At 38.2% G+C, this 26,090-nt stretch overlaps 1 protein-coding gene across 1 annotated transcript in view; it reads right to left on the bottom strand.

The window, feature by feature from the left end:
* PRKN (parkin RBR E3 ubiquitin protein ligase) overlaps positions 1-26,090 on the bottom strand; it is a gene marked incomplete at its 5' end in the record, with an annotated part of 803,812 nt that overhangs the window by 123,308 nt on the left and 654,414 nt on the right. Inside the window, 1 exon segment of the mRNA XM_082480710.1 lies at positions 9,889-9,950. Coding sequence (XP_082336836.1) covers positions 9,889-9,950 — 62 coding nt within the window.

Below are 26,090 nucleotides of genomic sequence, written 5' to 3'. Positions count from 1 at the left end.
AGTGCCTATTTAAAAAAAAAAAAAAAAGGCTTTAAAAATATGACCTACTCCAAACCACTAGTGCTAAAACAGCTAAAGGTATATGAAGAAAGTAGTCATAAAACATTCTGTTTTTTTCTCTCTGAAAACTGCATCCTGTCATGAACTTTCCCCTCAGTTTGTGAATTGTTCCAGTCAACCCAATTCTATGCTTTTAATGGAATCAAATTTTGAGTGGAAGAAATTCCCAGCTCTACTTACAGTATTTCAACCATATCATGAAGTTCTTTCATGCAATCTTTGCTCATAAAGACTTGTCAGGACCTTTAGAAATTATTTTTATAAATTATAGTATGACATAGATGTGGAGGCTGGATAATTGTAACCATTTATTCCCTGCTTCCCACTTTCTGGAGTGGGATGGTTTCCCTTGAGTCTTAGAATGGTACTGGGTTTTCAACCAGTGGAAATTCAATCATTTGATGTTGTAAATCAAGGGTAGTATAAATGAGATCATTGGGCTGACACAGGAATAAAACACGTTTAACTGTGGATTGCAGTCTTTTCAGTTACACTGAGATTCAGATACTAAGACAAAACTGGAATGCACCCGGATTGCAAAATACACTTTGTGAACACAGTGATTCCTTGCCATGTTATTTAATTTGCAAATTATGCTTGAATATCATAGAATCATAGAGTGGTTTGGGTTGGAAGGGGCCTTAAAAAAATCATCTATTCCAACGTCCCCTGCCACAGCACATGCGCCTTGTGCTATTTTAAATTTGCTTTTACACTTTGGGCACAGTTTTCTTTATTTCGCCCTTTTTCCTCGCACCTAAAAGCATCTGCTCAGTACTAGCCTTGTAGGGAACTTTGGACAAAAGTTCAACAGTAGATGTAAAGCCAAAATTTCTAATCTCTGAAAGGTAATTGAATTACTTGGCTCTTTTAACTGCATGTAACGGTCTCAGAGGAAAGAAAATCTACTTTCTGGAGTCAGATTGTTTTTACTGCTCCTATAAATCAAATAACCATCTGTGTGTTTCAAAATTAGATTGCGGAGGCTATTAGTCCATAATGTAGACTAAGCACTTTATTTATATGTATTATACACAAACAAAAAAAAAAAAAAGGAAAAAAAGAAAGAAAGAACTAGTTCCATAATGTAATTAGGCAACTTAAAGTACGAAACCCTTAGTACTCATGGGACTAGTAAAAATATAAAAAAGTGTTATCTGAAATACAGATTAGAAAGAGATGGACTGACATGGCTCTTCATGGAGCACCCTTACTTTATTTTTCCTGAGTTACTGGGCTCTTTTGCTGGCCAGTGACATGACAGGAAGAGCAAGTTCAAAGCATCAGCTCCTTCTTGTTTCCATAGAAGCACCACAAAAGAGACCTGAAAGGGTCTGGGCTGGAATTTGCCCGATTTTGGAGAGTCATGGAAAACTGCGTAAGGCAGTCTCAAGAAAATGCTTAGAGAAGAAACCCGTGACTGAACCAGTGCAACACAATTCATGGACAAAAGTAAACTAGAGTAGAGAGGGGGAAAGAAAGGGAAGACTGCAGTTTGCAGAATGATATGAAAGAAAGCACACAGTGAGAAGTATGAAAATAGAAAATAAAGAATGCTGAAAAGACAGGACACTGCAACAGGTTGTAGCAGAAATCAAACTGCATATACTACAAGAAGCAGTGAAGAAAGTAGATTAAGAACAGTGTATGGCTTGTCACCATATTTACAAACTATTGTAAGTTTGTGATCTCCCAGCAGGTATTTGTGGGGTCAGTCTGAATGGACTGAATGCTCGACATGAACACTGGGTTCCTTCTGGCCTTTGTGGAGCTCAGATCCACATTCCTTTCACCCCTACAAATGACAACCACCAAGGCCGTAAATGATGCAAGGAAATCTTTTCAGTTGATGCTGTTGCAAATTGTGCAACTGAGATTCACTGGAGCAGATACTGGCTCCCAGGAATTCCGCAGGTCACAGGAGTGAATACATGCATATTCCATGAAAGCAAATTGAAGTTATACAAGGGATGGAAGAAGTCCCAACTTCTACATCCAGCTGAGACCCTGAACACTGGGGTTCAAATGCTCTCTCAGAATTTAATGAAATCTGGGTGGAAGAGAATTCCTGTATTTATTTTTATAAGCACTCAAGTTGCTACGAGCATTGATAGTTGTTACAGACAAGTAAAAAAATGGAAATTTGGATCCTACACAAAATGACATATTTTTTGGTTTTTACAGGAAAAGAATATCCTTTAAATTAGTTTTCATCACAAGTACGTTCTCCCTTCTTTCTCATCATTTTTATTTCAGCTGTTGAACCAAAAAGAAATTACTTTTTCTTGTCTAGTACACAAACAAGAAGTTACAAAAGGAGTCAGAAAGTAGAGATGCTCTGCTTATAACAAGAACTCAAAGAGGATAAAGTTATGATAATCCAGGAGAGACAAAGCTGAGGAACTCACATGGATTTGAATTACCTCTGAAGTCAGGGAAGAAGGTGGTTAGGAGACGTTCAAAGCAGATATTGCATGAAAAGAAGAGAGAGACACATCACCGGCCATATGAAATTGCAAGACTGTAAAGTTTGTTGTGTAGTTCCAGCTATAAAAAAAATGTGGTGTAAAGAGGGTCAGGAGTTAAATGTGGTAGCTCAGTTTTAGAGAGGGAGTGATGGGAAGGTGATGACAAATCCCAAAGGTGAACGAAATGAGATGGACAGAAATCAAATATTAGTCAGAAAAGTGGAAGAAACTGAGAGGCATGTAGGTATTGCTCCCATTGAGCAGTAGCTGAATCTAGAGGACTAGGTGGGAAAGCACAGAGTTGTAGGGAATGGCACTGGTAAAAATACAGATTTGAGAATACTATCAAAATAGCAAAGTAATTATGAACTGGAGAAATTATTCAGTGAAAAAGTATTCTTTTTTTTAACTTCATGTGAATTATCGAGAGGTATCTTACATTTTTTCCAAGTGTAATTATCAAAAAATCTTGACCCACAAATACTTCAGAAGCACTTTGTGGATCATATTTGACAGTTTCCTGCACTAAATTCAGCTGATTAATTAGAATTGTCACATGACATTACTTTTGCTTGAATGGGTAAATATCTATCAATTAGTTTAAAACTGACTTTACATTAACGTTCTGAAACACATACTTAAAAAAAAAATCCTCTAGCATATATTGCAAGCAAAAAAGAAAGTCAAAAGAACTTTCCCCTTGCCACACACACATATTGTACACAAATTCCTTTAAAACCTCAATTCACGTCAAATGATTTCTGCCCACACTGTGTTCTTTTAATACTAGATTTCCATATTTCCTAAAGTTACAGCTCACAGCAAAACCTAGCACAAGCCCACACCACCTTTGAACAGCATGGGGATGTGCATCGGCAGATTTTCAAAACAGGGTATTCCTTTGCGTAAGTTTTCCCCAACTGGCAAGGAAACGTGGGGGGGGGGAGTGGGGGGGTGGGTGGGAGAAAAAAACCAAGCACCCCCATTGAGGCTCGCTTTGATTCCGGGGATAGAAACGCCCACAGCATTTCTAAAGAAAAAGTGAGCAGTGATATGACTTGCAGTAGCAGCTGATAGGAGAGATCTGTTAAAATTGATCATTCCCCTGTCAAAATATCAAGAAACTGGCCAATACATTCTGCAAAGTTGTCACAGCAGATGATATAGCAGAGAAGCGCAGCTATACATTACTTAGCAGCTTCTTTTCCTGCTTCATCTGTGCTGTGACCTGTTGGGGGCACTCAGGTATAGCAGCAGATTGCTTGCTCTTGCGTGATTTGTTTTCCCTTCCAGCCTTCAGATGTAGCTGCTATTTTATTCATGAATCACAATATTCCATTTAAACAATTAAACAAGATTTTTTTTTTTTTTCTATCACTTTGGGGAGAAGAGGGAAGTTTCTCAGAGAGTCATTAGGGAGACTCTGTAACAGTTCACTGCAAGTCATCTTGCTATGTTGATATATTGTAGTGTTTAGGTCTGAATTAAAGTGTTCTCTCTGCTGTCTCTGGCACTGGCTTGTTGAATTAGCTGCCTTCCACCGTACCTGGACAGAGCCCGTATTTAGTGCATCTTTAACATGTTTCTGTAAGCAGCTCGTACTGTCACCACTTGTAGAATCATTTGCATTTACTTGCAGAGACAGCCAGCCTGACAGGGCAAATGGCTACTGCAGGAGACTAGTTTTCTTACATTGTGCTATTTTTCAATAGCCTCCCAGTTAATGAATCTTTCATCCCAATCCTGAGTGTATCTTGGGTACCTATGAAGTGAAGCAGTCAGCCAGCAGGTTGGACTGCATCCATTATGCTAGGGGAAAATGATGGATTATGAACAGTGAGATCAAATTGCAAGAAAGAACTCAACAGGGCTAAGGACGGTTAGAAATCTTCAGGTTTTACCCTTCCTGGGGTTGCATGTCCAGGACACTCTCTCTGCCTTGTACAGACCTTTGTGCACTGGGAGAGCCTGTGAAAAGGAGGTCCAAAGCAAACGAGTCGAAGCTGCTTTTGGAGACTTTTCTAGGTCAGACTCTCTGGCACCTTCTCAAAGGGTCAAGTATCAAGTGGGGTAGCAATCTGTTGCTAAACGTTTTTTTGTTGCATATTAAGCCAATCACTCCGCAAGCTGGTTTTATGTGGTATGTCAGGTATCCACAATGCATATCACGTACCAGGGAAGGTTGTACTCTTCTGTATCACCACTCAGACTATGATGACCTCTTTCCATAAAGTCTAAAAACAATTCCCTCTTTAAAAGCTAACTTGCTGCAACTAACTAAACCCTAAAAAAACAGATTTTTCAGCTAGAATGAATTACCTATAGGGTACATTCCTGAGGGAATAGAAGGCATGGGAGTTCTACCTGTCCAGGAGACCACCAAGAAGTTTGACTATTTGGACAACTGTTTTATTGTTATAGAACTCATTTTAGAAAATATTAATCAGCAACTCTTCATGCTTCAAGCTAAACACAAAGCCTTTTTTTTCCTCAGCATTAGTTTTCCTTCAATGCTTACATTTAGATAAAGAAACATTTTATTTGAATAGACAGATAGACAGGCAGCCACATGTTTTCAAGTGGTTTGATCCTGCAAGCCGCTCAAAATCTTTCTCTCTTAATAACATCAACAAAAATTATATATGGTCAGCATTTACAGGAAGCAAGTAGTCAATGAACAAAAGGTAGAGAGCAGGGGTTTGTATTAGGAACAGTTGATTGACTTTAATTTGACTGAAATTTGGTTGATAAAGGTAAAAGAGTTGATGAAGCAGACTTCTCTAAGGCTTTTGTCTTGCTGCCACCTGGCATTTTGATTAAGTGTCTAGAGTGATACAAAATTAACATGCCATATATTAAATGGATGAAAACTTAGCTATCTGGCATGTCTAAAATATAATCTTAAATGGGCAATCATTATTAAGCAGGTGTGTTTCCAAAAAGGTCCTGAAGGTATTGATTCTTGGCCTTATGCCACCTAAAATTTTTATCAATGACTTGCAAGAAAACCAAGAACATAGAACATCAGTGATAAAGCGTGTAACAATTTGAGAAGAGGAAGTAATGAACATGTAACGTGGATGGTTAAGTTCATGTTACATGGGTATCTGAACTGCTGGTAAACTGGGTTTAAGCAAACAACTTACTCTTCAGCACAGTCACATGTAAAGTTATTTTTCCAGGAACAAACTATTACCCGCAATTGCAGAATGGGATTTCGGTCTGGGAAGCAGTGTGACGGATTGTGAGCTGAAGCTGAGCTGTGTCCATCCACATCCAAAAGCACTAAGGCACCTCTTAGATCAATAAATAGAAATCTCTAGAAGGGACATGTTATTCCTTATTGGGCAGCCACTGGTTTAACTGGAACACACAAGTTTTAATGGGAATGTCGACTTCAAACTGAAAGATTCCTTCATTTTGCCTCAAACGTACTTAGCTGACAGTCTGACAGACTCCCTTTTGCTGTATAAGCATTTTTTTTTAGTCCTGTTTCAGGGGTATGGTGGCTTTTTCTGAGTTGCATTCACTGATTGAAGTAATTATTTATGAAGATCACCTATTGCCTTGTGACAGGACAAAAACAATGGGAAATGTACACTGGACACTGAGGAATGGGAGATATGCAATGTAGGGAGCTATATAGTGGTGCTGGTAGAGTGGTGGAAAGAAAAGAGCCTGGGAATTTTGTCTTTCACTACTGAGAGGTATAATAGGATCTAATGTCTGCAAGTGATTTGTAAACAAAAAATGGATGTTTTTCTAGGCAATATACTCCAGTTTAAACAAGAATTAATCCAAGAAAGTCATGTAATGTGTATTCTAAAGGAGATCAGAACAGATTATCACAATAGTCCCTTCTGCTTTTATAATCTGTCCTTAAATACATAAGCATTTAGAAAATAAATCAAGATTGGACAAAAAGTAGTAACATGCCCCTATTATTCTTAGACTGTTGCTTGGAGTGGAAGAAAATATGTGTTGGTTGATAATACTGAAATTGTAAGCAGTCTGAATAAAAGAGTGCTATCAGTAATTATGATTTTTTTTTCTATCTAGTATGCATGATGACAGAAAAAGACACACTTTAGATATTTTTAAAAAGCAAATATATAACTAAAAAAATATAAGAAATAATTAGGTAGCCATGTGAATAAGGACTTTGCCTGAAATTCCTTTCTTCATTTAAATGTATTTTAACTTTTTTTTTACCTTGGTTTTGCACCAACTTCTCCCTAACTTTCAAAGTGTGCACTAACTTCAAGCAAGATCTACTGTGGTCATCAGTAGACTCATGATAACCATGCTTTTGTAGGGACAGGATATAATTGCAATATTCCTTATACTTGTATGGTTTTATGGAATAATTCAAGCCTCATGACAACGTTCACTACTTGCAAAGAAAGACATCAGTTAAGATCGCAATGATAACCACTGTATCCAAACAACCTGTTAGTATAGCCAGTTTCAGAGAAAGGCAAATGTTTACAGGTCAGACGCATTCTGTAAAACAACTTTCCATCTGCATAATTTTATGCTCCTAATGCATGATGACAAAAATTTCTTATCCGTTTAAGTGTATTCAATACAAAGAGGAGTAATTTCATTATGGAAGTCTGAAAGAATACCAAAAATATTCCAAGTGGCAAAAATACTGGTTTTATGCGATTAGCAAGGCTTTCCTCGTCAAACTCCTTTACTATTTTCAAGGGTTCTTTTATTATTGGACAGAAATTAATTATCTTTTCTTTTGTGCTTCCTCATGGTTTATATCATCCCATTTCTGAAGTTTGTATATGAACATAGAATTTAGTAATCTTTTAGTGCAAAGGTGTAAGGGTAGGCAAGTGGTACAAAGAAAGTATTAAGATTACATAAACTTTCTTAAATCTGACATTTCCTAATGTCTGAATCATTCATTTGTACTCTTAACTCTTTTAGCCTTCATTTTTATGTCTACCACTTCCTTTTCTAAAAACCAAACAGAAAAAAAAAAGTTATATTGCTCTGTCAGTGGTCATGAGCAAGGCTGAGGTCTACAACTCAATCTTCAGAGCTCTGCCAGTTGAGCTATCAAGGTCTGTTTGGTTCAGCCCTCTCCCTCACTCACAGCCCCTTTGTTTAGCTGTTCCCTACTTTTCCTTCAACCTCTCCTTTTGTCCCACTCCTACTCTGTGTAGCTTCACCTCTTCGTGCAGCTTATTAAGTATAGGTCTCACTTTATTCACCAGTTTCCATATTTGGTCATTCCCTCCCTGTCCTTGGTCCCAGCTCCTTGTCAGACCCTTATCCCTACCATTCTGGTTTCTACTCCTACCCTCTTTCACCAGCCAGCCCCATCTCTCTAGTGTCCCCAAGCTTCACCTCACTCAGCCCTCCATTTGTCAACTGGCTCTAACCAGTCTTGTGGCCCCATCAATCCTGGTCATAATTTGTTTTATTTCCTTTTCCTAAATCCTCAATCTCACCAGATTCCTGCTTCCAGTATCTCATTTGGCCTAGTCTGTTTTCTGTCTTTTTTTTTTTCCCCGCTCCTGTCAGACAAACCCTCCCACACTCCCCTTCATGCTGCCTTCTTGCTGAGCAAAAGCTGAGTCCCTGAGGAACTGGGCTTTCGACTTTATCACAACTGAAGTGGGGGGCTGGTAGAGGAAAACTGGAAGTCTAGAAAATGTACCAGCAGCCCTAACTGTAATAAAAAAAAGGGGAGAGTGACATGGAAAGGAGAAGCAACAGGGTGTTCCTGACAATATAATCTGAGCTAAAAACTAAGAAACCAGACTTTGAATTAACATTTCAGGAGCTGCTCCTGCCTCTGTCACAGCCCTCATATAACCTTGTGCAAGACCCTTCGTGCCAGGTTCATTAAAAGATGAAGAGATTCTCATGTACAACACACTAATGTTGAGCTCTCGGGCCCTCAGTCCCTAGTACCTGCAACTCTGTGTCAGGCAGTTAGGCTTTATAGCTAGTTCAGTAGGAGAGATATTTCAGAAAGAAAGAAAACTTGAATGTCAGAAGCATCAAGCATTTGAAAATTCAACTTGTCTCTCAAAATTTAAGGCCATTTTCTCAATACCTCTGTACATTAATTTCATTATTGACAAGATAATAACTATGACCATCTTGTGAGTGCTATAAAGCATACTTCATTTTGGCTTTCCTAAGATCCCTCTACAGAAATAGTTTTCTGAGTACAAAGTTGCGACAGTGTGCTCCCCCCAACCACCAACCTGATCTTTATCTCCTGTAACCCTGCCCAAGGGATAACCATCCATGGTGGTCATAACGGGTGGATCTAGTTGTGATGGTGGCATCTGGGGCTCAAAGGTCATTTCAGAGAGACAGCTAACAACGCAGTAGCCAAGGGCTAGCTTGAGCAATGTGCCCACCTCATCACAATACTGGTACTATGGTCAATATGCAAATATGACTACAAGTCAATCATTCCCTCATAAATAGTGAATAGCCCAAGAGCCCATTGAGCTCTCCCGCGTGGCAGTGGCTGCATGCCAGAATCTCCCCTTGAGTAGGGATGCCTCTCAAGATTACTCCTTGAGGTTAAGAGATTTCTTGCCGCAACAGATCCTCAGTAAGCGGTTTATAGCACGCTAAACTTTGAAATTCTTAGCTAAGTGATATAAAGGATTAATTGTGCACATATAATCCTTTAGACATAAAACGTTGACTGAGTCTGGGACTAGGATTGGATCCAGCCTCACCTAGAATCCTCATAAGAAGGAGTTTAGAAAGCAAGGGGGTCCTCTCTGAAACCTTGACTCAACGGGAGGGTCTCCCTGACAGTTCTGTCTGACCCTGTCCTCTATACAGTAAATAACCAAGTGTGCCGTGCCATCAGATCTTGTAAAAACTGTCCCATCTACTATAAAACTTTGTCAAATAGTTTTTTATATCAATAAGTATGTTGCGGCTTCTCTCTTACAAGTTAAGTGCATCACGCCATCTGCAACAAAAGCACAGCTATAATTACGAAAGAGAAACACTTTTAAAAGACAAAAAAGGCCACAAAAAGAGATGGATAATATCATGTGTAGCTGTAAGTATCAATCCCTTAGTCAGATTGTTTGTCTATCTGCTGTATTAGAGAGCCTGTTTACTGCTGTAGTCGAAAGCCGAAAAGCTGTGGCAGATAGCAGATGTACCAATTAATAACCTGTCAAGGCTGATGGATAGAATGAAAAAAAAATCTCACATATATCTCCTGTGTGATTTTTTTCCCCACATTTCAGGTCATTGGGGGTCATGAGATACACTCTGCCTCCCTGGAGAGAAACGAAACTGTCTCATTAGCGTCTATCTTTCATGACATTAAGAGGCTGCCTTTGAGATGCTAACTCACCTGTTCTTCTCCCAGAATCCTGAAGTGATGAAGCTCTTTAATCAAGGAGTCCGGACAGCCAGCTGTTGGAAAGAAACAAAAATAGGCATTTTAGAGCTTCCTGTCAGTGCAGTTTCAGCATAAGATACATAGATACAGAGAGGATAGAATATACAGATTACCATAGATAAAGAAGATTAGAAAGATTAGCCATGGTTCTGCGGGCACCAGAATGCTGAAAACCATCTATCAAATAATCCTTCCACATTTCAGAGCATGCTACCAAGAACACTTAGAAAGGTTATATTCCGAATATTTTAGCCCTTTCCCCAAAGGACTACAAACAAAAGCAAGACGAAAAGGGCAGCACTGTCTGCCAGATACCACCAGCCCCTTAGTGTAAACCAAAAAGCCTGTTAAAAGAGGGCCTCACATCAAAACCTTGGATCTACCCAAAGCTGAATTCTGATTCACACACCAGGTTTGGACTCATTTCTAAGCATAATACAGGTTTTCCCTGACTCCCTGAAGGATTTCATAGGCACCACAGATGACTTTAATGATGGTTGTCACAAATAGAACCCATTTCTCAAATATGTAGTTGTCACCCACAAGTATAATACACAAACCACCTATGCAGGCAGGGGAGCGATTTGCCAAAACTTTGCAATCAGATTAATGTTCAGTTGCTGCAGACTTTCACATCTGTACCAGCCAGTAAGAAAGAATATGTCTTGCTAGATGCCATACACTTTACTGACCTGTTCAGACTGTGATTACCTTCCTGGCAATGAAATCCAAGGCTGCTACTGAATTCTGTACAATACTAGACTAATTTCTGGTAAGGGATAAAAGTGCAGACTGTGAAAGCAATCTGGGCTTTATTCTTCTTACCATAAATTGAAGCATCTGCTTGTGAACAAAGAAAATTCCTTAAAAGGAATTAAGAGCATAGTTCTCTCCAGAACGTTGGAAGAACTACGATTTTTATCAACCTGCTTTTCTGCTGATGCAACTACAAGTAGTTACCTCTCACTCTTAATGACTACCATTACAAGTATGCAAATGAATTTAGAGACAGTTGCCAGGAAACCTCCATCAGCACTGTGGCTTCACTCAAAGCCAATGAGGCATGGCCTACACTCAAAACTCCTGCTGGCATAGCTGTCTCAGGATACAAAGGTAAAAGCCTTTATACTTGCAAGCAACATAACTGAAGAAAGGAAAAACCCTACTATAGACACAATTATAGTAGTATAAGTCTTCTGCTGATATAACTTCCACCTAGGGAAGTGATTTAAATGACATTCAAATCAGTTTCTTGCTGGTAAATGCTTTATCTCCATTCAGAGGAGGTACAGGTGGAGAATGCGCTAGCAATACAACTTCATCAGCAAGCCCTTTCAAAGGTAGCCAAGGTTTAAGGTGGCCAAGGTTTAAGCATATGGTAAGAATTATCTATTAATGGATTGTCTCTTATTGAATATTAATATTTCCTTCCTTTTTATAAAGCCTACGATATTGTTACAGGTTTCTTTCCACCCACCTCTTCCCTCTTCTCACACACAAGGATATTCACATATTTGAATGTGTGAGTTTTAACTCTGAGTTATTTTTTATTAATGGGTTCTTATTCTCCTCAACTTCTAGGATACACAACCCCTGTATCACTTTAAATTTTCTCTACTTATTTCCCCCATGCTTAGGCTCTCACTTTTTATTCCGTTTCTTGTTCTCAAAGCACTTAAAGTTGTCCTTACTACTTCCACCACAATATCACTGCTATGCAGCATTTTTCTGTCCATTTTCACTGGGATTTACATCTCTGTCTTCCAGATCATCCAGATCTTGAATGTATCAACTCTGTCTAACTAACTTCTTGACCTGATGCTTGACTTGTAGTCCAGAGCTGTTGACTTCTTTTGTGTTTCAGATCAGAAGTCACTGCATAAAACACCGTTCCTCTCTCTTATCCTCAAGCCCTTATGTAATTTTTTTTTTTCCACATGTTATTTTCCCTGAAAATATAGAATCATAGAACAGTTTGGGTTGGAAGGGACTTTTAAAGGTCATCTAGTCCAACCTCCCTGCAATGAGCTGGGGCATCTTCAACCAGATCAGGTTGCTCAGAGCCCCCTCCAACCTGACCTTGAATGTTTCCAGGGATGGGGCAACTACCACCTCTCCGGGCAACCTGGGCCAGTGTTTTACCACACTCATTGTAAAAAAATCTCTGCATTAATTGTACACTGCTCCAGGAATTTCTAACTGTAGAGGATAATTATTATTTCATGTAATACTGTGTGTTAACCTTTGGCAGATGTTAGCTTTGTAACACCAACTAAACTGCTTTCTGCTTGTCTCCACTTTTTGCAGTCTTTACAGCTTCTTCTTCAACCAATCATTTCATTCTTCCCTCTTATCATTTCCAATTTATTATTCACTAAATCCCTTAAGATGGGAAAGCTTCCTAACAAGAACTTCTTCTCTTTCCATTCTCCTTGAAATCATATTTCCTGAATGTCTGTTTCTCCCAGAAATCCATCCCATTCTGCCCTCATGCATAATTTATATAAACTCCCTTACGTGAACTGCTTACATGCATTCTCACTTTCTTCCATGTTATAGACTATAAACACTTTGGAACCAAATATCTTTGCAAAAAAAATGTGTAGAAGTATGAAGATATATATAGACACATATATAAACACATATATGTTTATTTTAATTGTTACTAGTTATCCACTGCTGCATCCTCTTCCCAATACAATAGTTTGTATAGTCTGTTTTTCAGAGACTCGCCCAATCTAGTTTTCAATCTTTTCATATTCCATGCTTCCACTGGATCTTTAAAGCTTTAAAAGACAAGATCTTTAAAGCTTTAAAATACAAGAGATCCTGAAGTTACTAGCAAAGAAAGAGAAGGAGAGCTTAAAAACCATGTCACTGTTGGCATGACGCTTTCCAGCAACAAGTTCAGAAATGTCAGGTGCATGCAATATTAACACATTAACACGTTAACAATCTGCTGTCTGTAAGAAGGCCTTTTAGATATTCACATCGCAGAAGCAATAATTTGATGAAACAACAGAAATTATTGTTGTCAAACAATAATTTGAGGAAAAAATGGAAATGAAGAAACACAGAAAACAAAAAAAAAGAAGTAAGATCAAAACATTATCCTTTCTTTGTTTGGATATTTCTGGATGTATTTCTGGTATTTCCTATTTCTACTTTAATTTCTTCTGTTCTGTAAGTGGACCTTTCCAAAACATGTTCCAATGCTGTGACCCATTTTTACCAAATATCTGAGAGTTTTGAAGAAGTCTTGGATGATGTTGAATTCCTGCACTGTGACTAGAGACAAAGGCTGTAGACAAATAACCATTCCATAAATAAAAAGAAATACATTAAAAAATACCTATTCTGCTGAAAAGCATTAAGAACTATTTGTCATCTCACCCACAAAACCACCCATATATCCCTCAACATATTCATGTATATGCAAACACACATGGCAACTTGAAAATTATTACAAGTTAAGCACAGCACCCAATAGGTGCACTGGCAAACTGTGCACACTAAAGGTTAAAATAAAAATGTATTTTCTAAGTCTCTGATGTGCAACTAGCGTGAGCCACATGAAATAAATAATCTGCACTTTACAGATTTCTGCTATTTTGTGTAGAATGCTTTGAGGATTAGTTTTTATACCCTCTGTAATACAGAAACCCTTATATATAATCAATGGTCTCAACAATTACTAAAAATTTCTGTTTCCCTCTTCCCATTTATTACTTAAAAAAGTACAGGCATCCATGAAATTTCCACAGACATAAACTGAACCATGGGAATATTAAATAAAACAATCAATAACAATTACACATAAGAGCGTTAAACGGAAATGATGAAAAATCATGGACAAAAGCCTTTTATCAGAAGCCAAAATTCAGGATTGAGGACATCTGCAGACTGATAAAATGGCAGCTAAATTGTTTATTAGTTCCCTCTTTGAGCTCACATTCAAACCTATGTGTTTCATATGTTCTCGGCTACAATGGCTGTTACAGGTTTTTGCTTACTGTGAAGGCAGAGCAAGATGTAAGAAATATAAAATTGATGCAAATCTTTGGTATTTTTATCCCACTTTTTTCTCTGACGTAGTTCCATTGACCTCAAAGCAATAAGACTCATAAAAATAATGTGATGTCTTAGGAATGAACCTGAGTCTAAGCAGGAAACTAAGTTATGAAGGGATGATACCCAGTTCACAGCACTAGCAGCTTTGTAAACTCATCACAAGTAATTTCTTTGCTTCTATTTAAGCATTTATTATTTAAATTAAATTTAAGCATATTATTTGCTTCTAAATGTTCCATCATCCTCCATATCACTTGTCTGAATAATTTTGTTGTTGCTTGATTCTCATATTGCTTTATTATTTAACTCCATGTACCGCACTTATGAATGAAAGGTACATTCAAAGTTACAGAAATTTGCAACTGTAAAGTTACTATTTACAATATGATATTCTCTTCATAAAGATATAAAGATATTTTTAATCTGTTCATATAAGTATATATATCTCCAAGGGAAGAATAAAGAAGCAAAATCTAGGAAGGACAGCTTAATGTCTCCTAACATAATAAATCCCCTGATTTCTACTGGTCTGAACACACATTTTCAGCTACACTTGTAATTAAACTATGATTCTAACTACTACCAATTTAATTACCCAAGTCTTCACATATTTTTTTCTCAGACAGAATTAGCTTCTGGTTTTGTTTTTGCTTAAAATTATCACTGTGTATGACTTATGTTCTCCAGTGAGAAAGTGAAGGAAAAATTAAATCAACCCTTTAATATTGCATAAACTGGCAAAATGAAATAAAAAAATGACTACTGTTACAAATACAGCCAACTGAAAAACAATGCAAGTGCCAGGGCCCTGATAGCACCACCAGCTCTGATTGTCCCTGCCCGCCCTCCCAGGGCCCCCCCATGGCCCAGGACCCCATGTTGGCCACCGGGGCCGTCAGCCCCTGCCCCAGCAATGCCATAGCAGGGCCAGTCTCCAGCTCCCCACAGTCCTGCCCGGCCATGAGCCCCACTGAGCCAGGCCCACCTTCAGGCCCAGCTTCAGCCCATCCCCAACTCCCAGGAGGTGCCTGATGCCCTGTGTTGGGACTGCTCCAGTGCCCCGGCTGCCTGCTCCTGGGTGGGGTTGGACAGGCCCTGGCTGAATTTTAGCCTCAGAGAATCATCGAAAAATACAATGTCTTCATTGACTGTAATTACAAGCATCTGTACCTCTACCGTAGGATTGCGTGCTACATCTTCTACATAACGTTTGTACTATTATTTCCTGCTTTGCATTTTAAATTTCTTCTTTCCCCAACTGGTACAGTTGGGTGAGATTCAATTCACTGAATTTAGGCATCTAAATATTGGCTCTATGAGTCTAATATATTCATTGCAAGCTTTCTTCTTAGTCAATAGGAGGAAATAAACACCTTCACAGGGTAATTCCCGTTGCTGGAGACAGGCCCAAAAAAGGTATCCACTTATCTCCATTAATTGAGGAGTCTAAGACAACTAGGTAAGATTTACACAAGTAACTTGTAGACTCTTAAGGTTAGATGAGCTTAATTTCACCCAGCAGCTGCAATCCCAATCATTTCTGCACATGCTTAACTTCAAGCATGTAAATTTTCCCCTCATATTTAGCTCCATGCAAACTGAGCATTTACATTATGAACACAGTGTAACTTCCATGTCTCTACTTAAAATTTATGTCTGCATCAACACTTGTTAATTCTGAAAAGCACATACCCTTTTGTGAGCTCTGAACATAACCATGTAAGAATATCTATCAGTGTCCTTCAAAGGGTATCTTTCCACAGTGCTAATTGCTAAACTGAGCTCGCAACTGAAAAATGTTTCAAATACATGAGAATAACCACTTCATGCCTAGAAAATTAATGGACATGTGTCCTCTTTTTTTCTGACTGCTCCACGTAGAATTTTATTTGACTGGAGCATTGATATGAAAAATAATTTTAAAACCTTGGAAATGCAGCACTCTAATGGCAGTACTTGCAATATAGCAACAATTTATATATTTATATATATATATATATATAGGCCAGTGTACGCTAGCCTGCCGCTCCTGCACAGCAAGGGAAGGTGGCAGGGGAAGCTCAGAGGTGCTTGTTATAGCAGGTGCCCATCCAGAGCACAGCCAGCCCCTAGCTACAGCAGGACACAGCAGCGGGGACTCCATAGGCAAGGCACAAGTACTCAGCGTGGCACAACCCAGCCCAGACAGCTCTGTTGAGTGAGCAGGTATGACAGGAGGAGCACAGTCCTGCACCGTGCCTGGTGACAACAGGAATGGTAACCGGGTAGCAAGAAGAGGGAGTCGGGCTAGACTTTCACACAAAACTCGCCAGGTTTGAAATCCTGTAATAAGTGTGCATTTGTATGTTACGTCATTTTCCAAGTCTCTTCCAACCTGTTCAGTTCATTGGGATATTGGTGTAAAAAATACACCTTTCTGCTGTCTGTGTCTATTCCGGTGAAAAGCAATTCTGTGCTGGTGACAGCGCTGTCACTCTTATGGGAACTGACAATGATTTCAAAGTATGAAGTGACTTCACTCTGCTTGTGTTAATTAAATGTTTTGATGTTTCAGGTGACCTTTTCTCATTTTTGATGTTATGTGAACATGAACAAAGACAAAACTAAGGAGAGTGTCTGGAATGCATAAATATTTCATTGAAAAGAGAAAAAGATACTATGAAGAATATCAAGTACGTAATTTACAGAATACAAGCACAGGAGCCTATCTTTGGAAGACTGATTGTGCTTGTGTATTGTCAAAGATGTAGAAATGTTTTCTCACAGATCCCACAGAAGGGTATTATTATATCCATTTTCACATTTTTTTTACAACCTTCATGAGCAATACTTTTGTAAACATAAATTATTGCGGGTTTTTTTCTCTGCTGTTACCTAGATAATTTTCTAATGTTACCAAACTTAAAGCTTCATTAATTTGTAGGCCTACACTGTGCTTACAGCTATCATCCTTTGTATAAGAAAGATTTAATTTTTAAAGAAAGAAAGCTGATAGAACTATTCTGTGAAGAATTTGTCATCTCAAGTCCCAAGCCTTACATCTGTAGCTGTTAAAATGCAGGGGATTCACGTGGGCAGACAACTTTATCTGGAAGAACAATTATTGGTAACTACCATTAATCATGAAGTCACACATCAGACTCAAAACCTTCTCGTGAAACCAGTTTGTAATCACTAGGTTTACCTATTGAGTTATTATTAACAAAAGGCCTTATTTATCTACATTCTGAATTCTCAATGTTGATCATGCATTCGAGCCACATTTGTAAACTGTAATCTTCTGACACGTTAACTCATACTTCTGCTTCCAATACCTTCCAATACCTCATTTGGATGATCTATTGTGATTGGGGTAGATTCAGTCATGGAACATTTTTCCCCAACAAAGAAAACCAGATGACTTTTTGTTCAACAGATGCACAGTGGCTATTCCCTTGCCTTACCTATAGGTATCAGAACTTTTCTCAGCAAGTATAATATGTCTTAGCTATAGTTCTATTTCAAAATGCTACAAGCAGCATTCATCCCGTTGGACACACTGAAACATCTGATGATTTATTTTTTGCAAATATACTGTTAACTGCAGTCAGCAGTATACGTACAAATTGGGATACAACCCTTTAGTAACCGAATATGTTGTACTGGCCACCTAACAATTGGTGTAAGAAATAACATATCTGGTAAAAACAAAAAGTGAAGTAAAAAATTACATGGGGTTCTTTACTTGTACTCATGCTATATTGATGACATCAGTTTCCAGATGATATTTTTCTGTAATCTAGATAAGTAGATAGCAAGGCAAACCAAATATATAGAATCATAGAATCATAGAATTGCTGAGGTTGGAAAGGACCCTTAAGATCATCAAGTCCAACCATTAACCTACCCTGACAAAACCACTTCTAAACCATGTCCCCAAGTACCACATCTACCCTTTTTCTAAACACCTCCAGGAATGGCGAATCCACCACCTCCCGGGTCAGCCTATTCCAATGTTTAATAACCCTTTCAGTGAAAAAATGTTTCCTAATATCCAATCTAAACCTCCCCTGACATAACTTGAACCCATTTCCTCTCGTCCTATCACTTGTCAGCAGGGAGAAGAGGTCAGCCCCCACCTCTCTACAACCTCCTTTCAGGTACTTGTAGAGGTTGATAAGATGTCCCCTCAGCCTCCTCTTCTCCAGGCTAAACAACCCCATTTCCCTCAGTCGTTCCTAAGAGAGAGGATGCCCTAAAAGAGATATATTATAAAAGAGATATATTAGAGTGTTTAAATAATGTAGATTCCTTTGGAAAAAAAAATAAAAGGAGATATATTCGAAAGCAAGAATTATTGAATTCTGTCCTTTCAAAGTCAGCAGGCATGTATTTAGATTGCAAAGGTCAGCTCTGCAGCTGGGTGATGCTAAACCAAGGAGCAGGCCAGACAATACTTGCATGTAGTTTACGTACTAAGGTCAACATGGTGAAGGTCTTTCCTGTAAGTCTTTAGAAGTCTCTCTAAAACTACAAATGGTGGAGCAGTCCTTCGGCTCAAGCAAACTAGCATAGCTATAATTAAGTCAATGCTGCTTACACATGTTCATACTAGCAAAAAATATGGCTATGTACACAAAATGTAATACTTTGTTAAAAAGACTGTGTGCTCATAAAGGATACATTAAGTGCCCTTTTTTTTTGCAAAGCTTAATCTGCAATAAGAAATCTCTTGGGTTTTTTAAAAAAATATTCAGAATTTAAATACCCTTTTCTCCTGGTTAATGCCCCTGTCAAACAGTATTATGTTCAATTTATTTTTTCTTGATTGACTTCTGAAAGGTGTAGGCAATAAAAAGACCTATACATTTATTATTTGTTTTTTGCTTTCAAAAGGTTGCTGAATCTAATAATCAAGAAAGTTTCACCAAAGCTTGATTGTCATGACGCAATACTTGTCCTGTTCTGGTCAGTTACCAGAGATGTTAGTTGCCCAGCTGTTTTTATGCAATTAATTTTAAAATCATCCAAAGACACAAAAACTATTTTTGCTCTTGTGAAGTACTTGTGCAAAAATTCTGCAAAGGGACTTCAATAGACTTGGGAAAGGATCACATAAATGACTACTGGCAGCAACTAGAGCATCTCAGGTTAGAGAAAATTCTGCTGGCCTGGCTTTCTCACATTGCACCCAACTCTGGCCCTCGCTGTGCTGCTACTCACTGGTTTTTTTTAATGATGCTTTAAAGTCAAATGGCTAGAAGTAATGAACCACATTAGCCATTTTCTACTATGGTATGTCTTTTAATCTTTACAACATAAAATATCAGCAGGAATACTGACCTGCCAATTCAGTTTAGCTTCCTTGCTTGCTTTTTGCTTATTTAAAACAATATTTAAACCAGACTTGAACAAGTACACATCAGCACTCAAACCCTGAATTGTATTGACCTGCACAATGCCAGCATGCCACTGCTTGCTATTTTGGGCAGTTTTCTGTATATGCTGCACCGTATTGTGATGAACTGTTGAAAGAGTCCGTCAGAGGGGGTGAATTTTCTGAAAAAAAAAAAAAAATCAGTATTGCCCAAGAGAGTAAGACTTCAGGGTGTCTATGCAGTAGTGCAGCCGTATTTGACCAATAGTCTGTACTATCTGGTTGCTTGATATTCCAGTTTAAATTATAGGTGCAGATTCACCACGCAATTCTCAGTAAAGTCAGTGAATACCAAACTCACGCAACAAAACAAAATCCATGCTATCTGTAATGAGAAATTGAACTACGACCTTTACTGCTCAAATACAGCAGCTCCAGAAACAGAAATAAAAAGCGCAAGTACTGACTTTTGTCAAATTAAAGTAAATTTTACATAAACAACATAATTTCTTTTTTTTTAATGCTTCTTAATTAACAGAAGTTCCTCCTACAGTTTCTTCATAACATCAAAGACAGAAAATCAGCAAGTCTAAGGCTCCTAACATAATCAGGTGATTTTCTTTTCTTTTTCAGTTGAAATACAACAGAGCTGCTCTAAACTTCTATTGGAAGACTCAACACCTTCCGCCATATAAACCTTGGTAGTGAAAATCTCATTGCAGGGATCTGGACTGAAAGGAGATCTTCACTCTCAGTAGACTAGGTTTTTACCTCAATCAGCTCAATTCATGAAAGGTTTTCCCATCTTTTATTCAAAAAGTAGTTGAAATCTCTAAAGCAAACTCTTTTCTCTCAAATTCCCACCTTCATGCTGGCACTGGCCTTTGATGATGATCAGTACCTTAAAGAAGGCAAGTGAGAGGTCAGGAGCTTTCAGCATGTGGTGGAGACTTTATATGAGCGGAGATTGTCTTCTCCGGGAAAATCTAACTATCCCTGAATAAAAGTCAACACAAGGCAAAAATAGCTATAGAAGAATTTCATTTGCCAGTTACTGAAGGGCAAGTCTTTAAAAGATTGTCATTTCTGAATGCCAGAATTAAGCAGGTGCAACATGGAAAACGCTAAAAGGTTTCTAAGGAGAAATTAAAGCAAAGTTAACACGGCTGTTTCCCACCTGATGGCTTGATAGCATAAGTATATTGTAAAGCCCAAATGCTGAGAATCAGATTTGGAGAGTAAATATTTCTTCTTTTTTCCCCTTAAAATTTGAATTATGGAAACTGTCCTCTGATAATTTTGAGAATGACAGATAGAAAGAACAGTTTGAGCTATTCGTGTTGCGATACATTTCCATCTCACTCATATTTTACCAAGTGAGGTTATTACACAGACTCCGTAATAAAGAATAAGCCATTGTAGCATCAAGAAAGATATAGCCAGGTGCCACAGAAAAAAAACAGCTTTTCACCTCTTCAATTACAAAACTAGTGTTCAAGAATGTTAAAATGCAATTTTTAAAGGTTATTTTCTGTCCTAAGTACAGGAAAATCAATATGCCAAGCTGGAAAACAAATCTGACAGAAAAACCAAGATGCACACATGTAGGTCTTGCTCTCTTACTCACACATGCATAAGCATGCACAAAATTACTATTGGAGAAAGGAGAATGGCAAACAATATTCAGTGACCCAGAAACAGTGATGCTTTTCTCTCTACTTTTGCATTTCTTTTTTTTCCAGGGATATGACATCATTCTGTATAAACAGTATATAAAAATGCTATTCCTTTAATCTGTGCAGCATTTATGAGACTTCAACATGAGCCTTTCACTGAGAGCTTAGACAAATATTTAAATTGCTACATAAATGACTCAGACTACAAGGCAAGCCCAGGCTACTCTAAAAATAAATGTTCATGGACAATAAACCCATCCAACCAAAAGAGAATTTTAAAAAGCTATGGAATATATTATGTCTCACGGAATAGTACAGACGTATCTGGATGAATGGCTATGATTTCCTCTTTTTCATAGGGATTTTATGACAGAAAACTATTTCCAGAACACTGAAGAATGAAGCAATTGTCTAAAAGTGACCTGCACTCTCGTAATGGAGTTGAAATCTTAATTGTTGCCTAATTCTAATATTTTTCTTCCTCCTTCGCAGCAGCAATACATGCATGCATATCTTATTACTCTCCGTGAGGGAACATGGCAAAGTTCCACTTGTGAAATGAGGACGGTTTTGCATTTCACCTTAATCAGATCAAATTAGGGCAGGTGGTAACCCTGCAGGCAACATAATTATGAAAAATGCCTGTGTTCAATACAAACTGTCCTTCCAGTCTCGAGGTCTAATAGGACATCATAGTACAATCTTTTTACATTTTACTGGCAGCTCAGAGCGCAGAAGCCCACAGAAGGGGGACTGCATACTGCTCTCATTTTTTGTCCAAATAATACATATGTTCTTCAATATTTACTCTAACATAAGAGGCAAAGTGTTCCTGGGAGTGCAAAAGCTGGTGTGGGATGAAAACTAAAGGTAAATACAGAAGAACAAGAAATTACACCACTCTCTAGTCAGGTCTAATTTTAATAACATTGTGTGAGACAGGCTAATCCCGCATTACAAACAGCGATTCGTGTTTCTACTATAAAAAAAAACAAAACTGACAGGCAGGCATAAATACAAGAGATCATGCTGTCTGTTCATCTAACAGAAAAGAATGGGAACGACCTGACAGGTTCCCCAAAGATAGAGAGTTAAGGATTTTTCTGATTTTATATTGATATACTGGCCCTATTCTTGAACAGACCACTCATGATGAATAGCTGGCGAAACACATTTGAAATAAGCTGAAAATTTAATGCAAAGTTCTACTCTACATTAAAGGATAATACAGCCAGCTTCATTTAGAATATTACTCCTCTGAAGACACCCCAAGCACTACAATAACAAATGTTATATCAAAGATGCACTCAGCAACAAATGCAATATGAGTCTCTGTGAGGCGATTTTTCAGTATGTCAGAATTATAATATCACTCCATGGAAACAAATTAAGCAGCACAAGCTCTGCTGTTGGGATCGCTTTATTAGCAATGCAGTGATTCCTCATAAAGAATGCTTTGCTTTGGATCTGTCAATGAACATCAAAGATGGTCTATCTGTTTTTATGGCGCACGACTTATTATTTGCCTGTGAGATAAAAAAAAAAACACTTTAACATCCGGCTCTCTTTCTACACCACCTCAAAAAAAATATTGAGAAGAGCAAAAAAAAAAATCCTGATCATTTTTACTGTAGAGCTGAAGTCCATTCCAGTGTGATTTTTTTTAATCAACAGGGATAAACATTTTAATCAGGAGGGATAAAACGGGTACACTAGTACCAGTGAAGGAAGACTGAACAATTTCTACCTGGTGGAGGATTATCTATTTTTAAATACCCACAGATTTCTGCAAAATATTGAAAAATATTCTGTTCTGGTTAGTCATCATGCTGACACGTGAATTGACTTAACTTTGTCCCTTGTGCATAAAAGAAAACACAGCCCTTGCTCAGTGGATAGAGCCTTTCGATGGGTCAGAGAAGGATACTGCGCTTGCACTGTGGTCATAAATTTCAAAGGCTCTTACAATTTACCCCAAGCTCAGTGGCTGCCCTGGACTAGGAACACAGGGGGAAATGGATATGCTTTACTATGTACAGGGCAGGAGAGAACCCCCACAGCTCAGCATTATGCCATCAGACTCATCGGTACGCTGAAGTGAATTAGTGCAAGCAATTTCATGAGATTACGCTAGCAATTTAGTACAGAACAGCTGCCACACCACACTAGAGGATACTCCTTCTAGTCTTTACTTACACAGCCACAAATAACTTCTGAGTTAATCCAGAGCAACAGCATACATCTTTTATGTTTACCACCTTACACAGAGATATGCTGTGCCTTGTAATTAGTTGGTCTTGTCTAACTGTTTTTTAAAATTCACAATAATTCCATTATCACAAGTCCAATATATCTTCATTAAATTAGATACTCTATATGACACTATTTCTTCTAATATTTGAATTACTTCCCATATCTTGAGCATGCACATTTTTTCCCTCAGCTACGCTTTTTTCTGTATTCTTTCAACAGTGCAGTTTCTAAGCTGTGAGCCTGACGCCAACATAGACAGGTATAGGAGCAAATCTCCAACCTTACTAACTGCATATATGAAACCCTACAGGGTACAGAGTCCAACCGCAGAGGGTTGCAGGGGTGCACATGTTCCCCCCACCCCCGATATAGCCTGATTGCCATATCAATCATTTCCAATCAGGAAAAGAAAAAAAAAAAAAAGTCCTTTTCAAAATTTAACTTAGTGAGATCCTAGAGTCACCTAGTTTGGCGCTATGAATGCTGATGCAGACACTAGAAATCAGGACTGGAACATCCCTGACCTTGATGCTAACACTTAAACAGGCTGAAAAGCCCAGTCAGAACTGGTGCCCCCCAGGAATCCCCTCTCCCTCCCACACACACAGTCTCCCCCTTGCCCAGAGGGAGAAGAGAGAGACAGAGCTCAGGCACGCGTCTCCTCTGGTTTTCCTTTCCTTTTGCAAAACGGAAAGTCAAGTTATTGAAACTAACCATAAGGTTCAGCTTTTTTTTTTCCCTCATGTCATTAAAGTCATCACTTGACTTTGCTTCATTCCAGTAGATCACTGAGTTGTAGTTGTAAAAAATAACAACACTAGGTCTCACTGCGTATACACTTACCTTTTGACACCGTGTTAACTATTTTTTCTGTGGAGTACTTCTGAGCAGTCATTTATATGTTAAGTACTGAACTCTGTATCACTTCTGCCTTTCAGTATTACATTGCTTGCTATGTATTTTCCACTTGTGTCTGTTATGTCATGGATCAGAAATTCATTCCTTCTACTTCTGTCTGGCTCCAGAACACCATCATGCATGAAATTTCAGAGACGCTTTTTTTTCTGACTGAGAATTATTGGATATACAGCTATAAAAGCATACATAAAAGCTAAAAGCCCTTAGAATTATTTGGAGGGGAAACAAAACATCCCCTCAGCATCAAATCGGTTGGAAATTCTTCATACGGCTCTTCTGTACCAATTCCTGCAGGATTTGCTTTCTATTGTGGCTTAGCTCCTGTCTGCTTCAGGAAAAAGATCGTCAATTATGATAAATGATTCTGTATGGCAGGATTTAGACTCAGGCTACAGAAAACTATATCTAATGAGATTATCTGATTCTTTTTTAAGGATCAATAATTTATTTATAGGCAGGGGCCTCAAAGGTTAATTTCTAGTGCTTTACTCACCAAGCTAGCCAGCACTCAAATGACTTGTAGGAGACATACAATCAGAGCTGGCTAATCCACACCAGCTTGTTTAAAAAAACCTGTCAGATTAACAAATCAATGATACTTACACACTACAAAATTGGTTTCCACTTAAAAGCTGACTGGATTTACACAGTTTACATGTGGCATAAATCCTGTTTTCATGTAATTTAGCAGGGATTCCGGGCAAAGTGATTCTCTCCTCTCTTGTCAATTTACAAGACACAAACTGGGCAGCAGAAATCCTACTGCAGGTTGATGGATGTCTACTGAGGGAAACAGGAGGAGAAAGAAAAAAGAGCAAAGCAGGATTTTTGATGTTTGGCTACAGATTGCTGTCACTGATCATTTTCCTATCTCTGCTTTCACAGCTAACTGTGTCTTTCCATTTAGAGAGCTTTTCCCTGCTTTACTGGTGAAGCCAAGAAGTATGCCTTGCCTAACTTGTGACACATTGATGCTACATTCGTGCAACCCCCCCAGCGGATGCATGAATGTAGCATCAACAGGTGCTGCATCCAGGGGTTTTTCAGCCATTTCCCCATTTTAATTTTGGTCCCACCTGTTGCAGTCATTATAAAAGAGTCAACACAGTGGCTGCCATCAAGCAGTCTGCAGCACTGAATGCAAAAGTTAACTTTTCTGCGAGAAACTCTTTGGTGTGTGTATGCACATTTCCTTTCTCTCTCTCTCTCTTTTCCCCTTTCTCTATATTTATTGTTCCCCTTTGAAGGTTGTGGAGCATTATCTAGTTTTATTTTTTTGTTACTTTTGGAATTTGATGGAGAGTGGGTTGCAGGAACACAGCACACTTGAGATCATTAGGACTATATCCTCTTTCACTGGGACAATAACAAATCAAGGTAGCAAACATCTGAAAGGTACAATGATTTTTTTTGCGCGCAATGGCCACTGAATTAGAAGACCTGTGATATAAAACTGAGTCAGGTGACAGGTGCTTAATCAACTGAATCTCCAACAACTCTAATAATAGTTTCCTAACTTCTTTCTGTACCTGGAAAATATGATCTGAAGACAAACATAAATATTTGCAATAAAAAAAATACACCACAGTGTCAGTTTGCATTTTTTCAGCCTTGCATCTACAGATCCAACTGAACTGAAGGTTAATGCTAACATTTAAAGACAGACTGTGCATAATCTAAGAGGACATGCGACATTTTTATGTTTCAGGCTAATGCTTTGTGTCTGTGTTGTTCAGGAGAGTCTCATGTAGGAAAGTAAGCTAATGTCAATGACTATCTCAATATTAAATAGATAAATAAATAAATAGAGACAAAGGAAAACATGATAGAAGTGGCTGAAATAAGTGGCATGTACACAGTACAGTAAACAATTCTGCTGA

Source organism: Vanellus vanellus (genome assembly GCF_965231255.1).
Source record: "Vanellus vanellus genome assembly, chromosome: 3".
In the NCBI taxonomy this organism is placed as follows: Eukaryota; Metazoa; Chordata; class Aves; order Charadriiformes; family Charadriidae; genus Vanellus; species Vanellus vanellus.
This window is presented reverse-complemented; position numbering and strand designations above follow the sequence as displayed.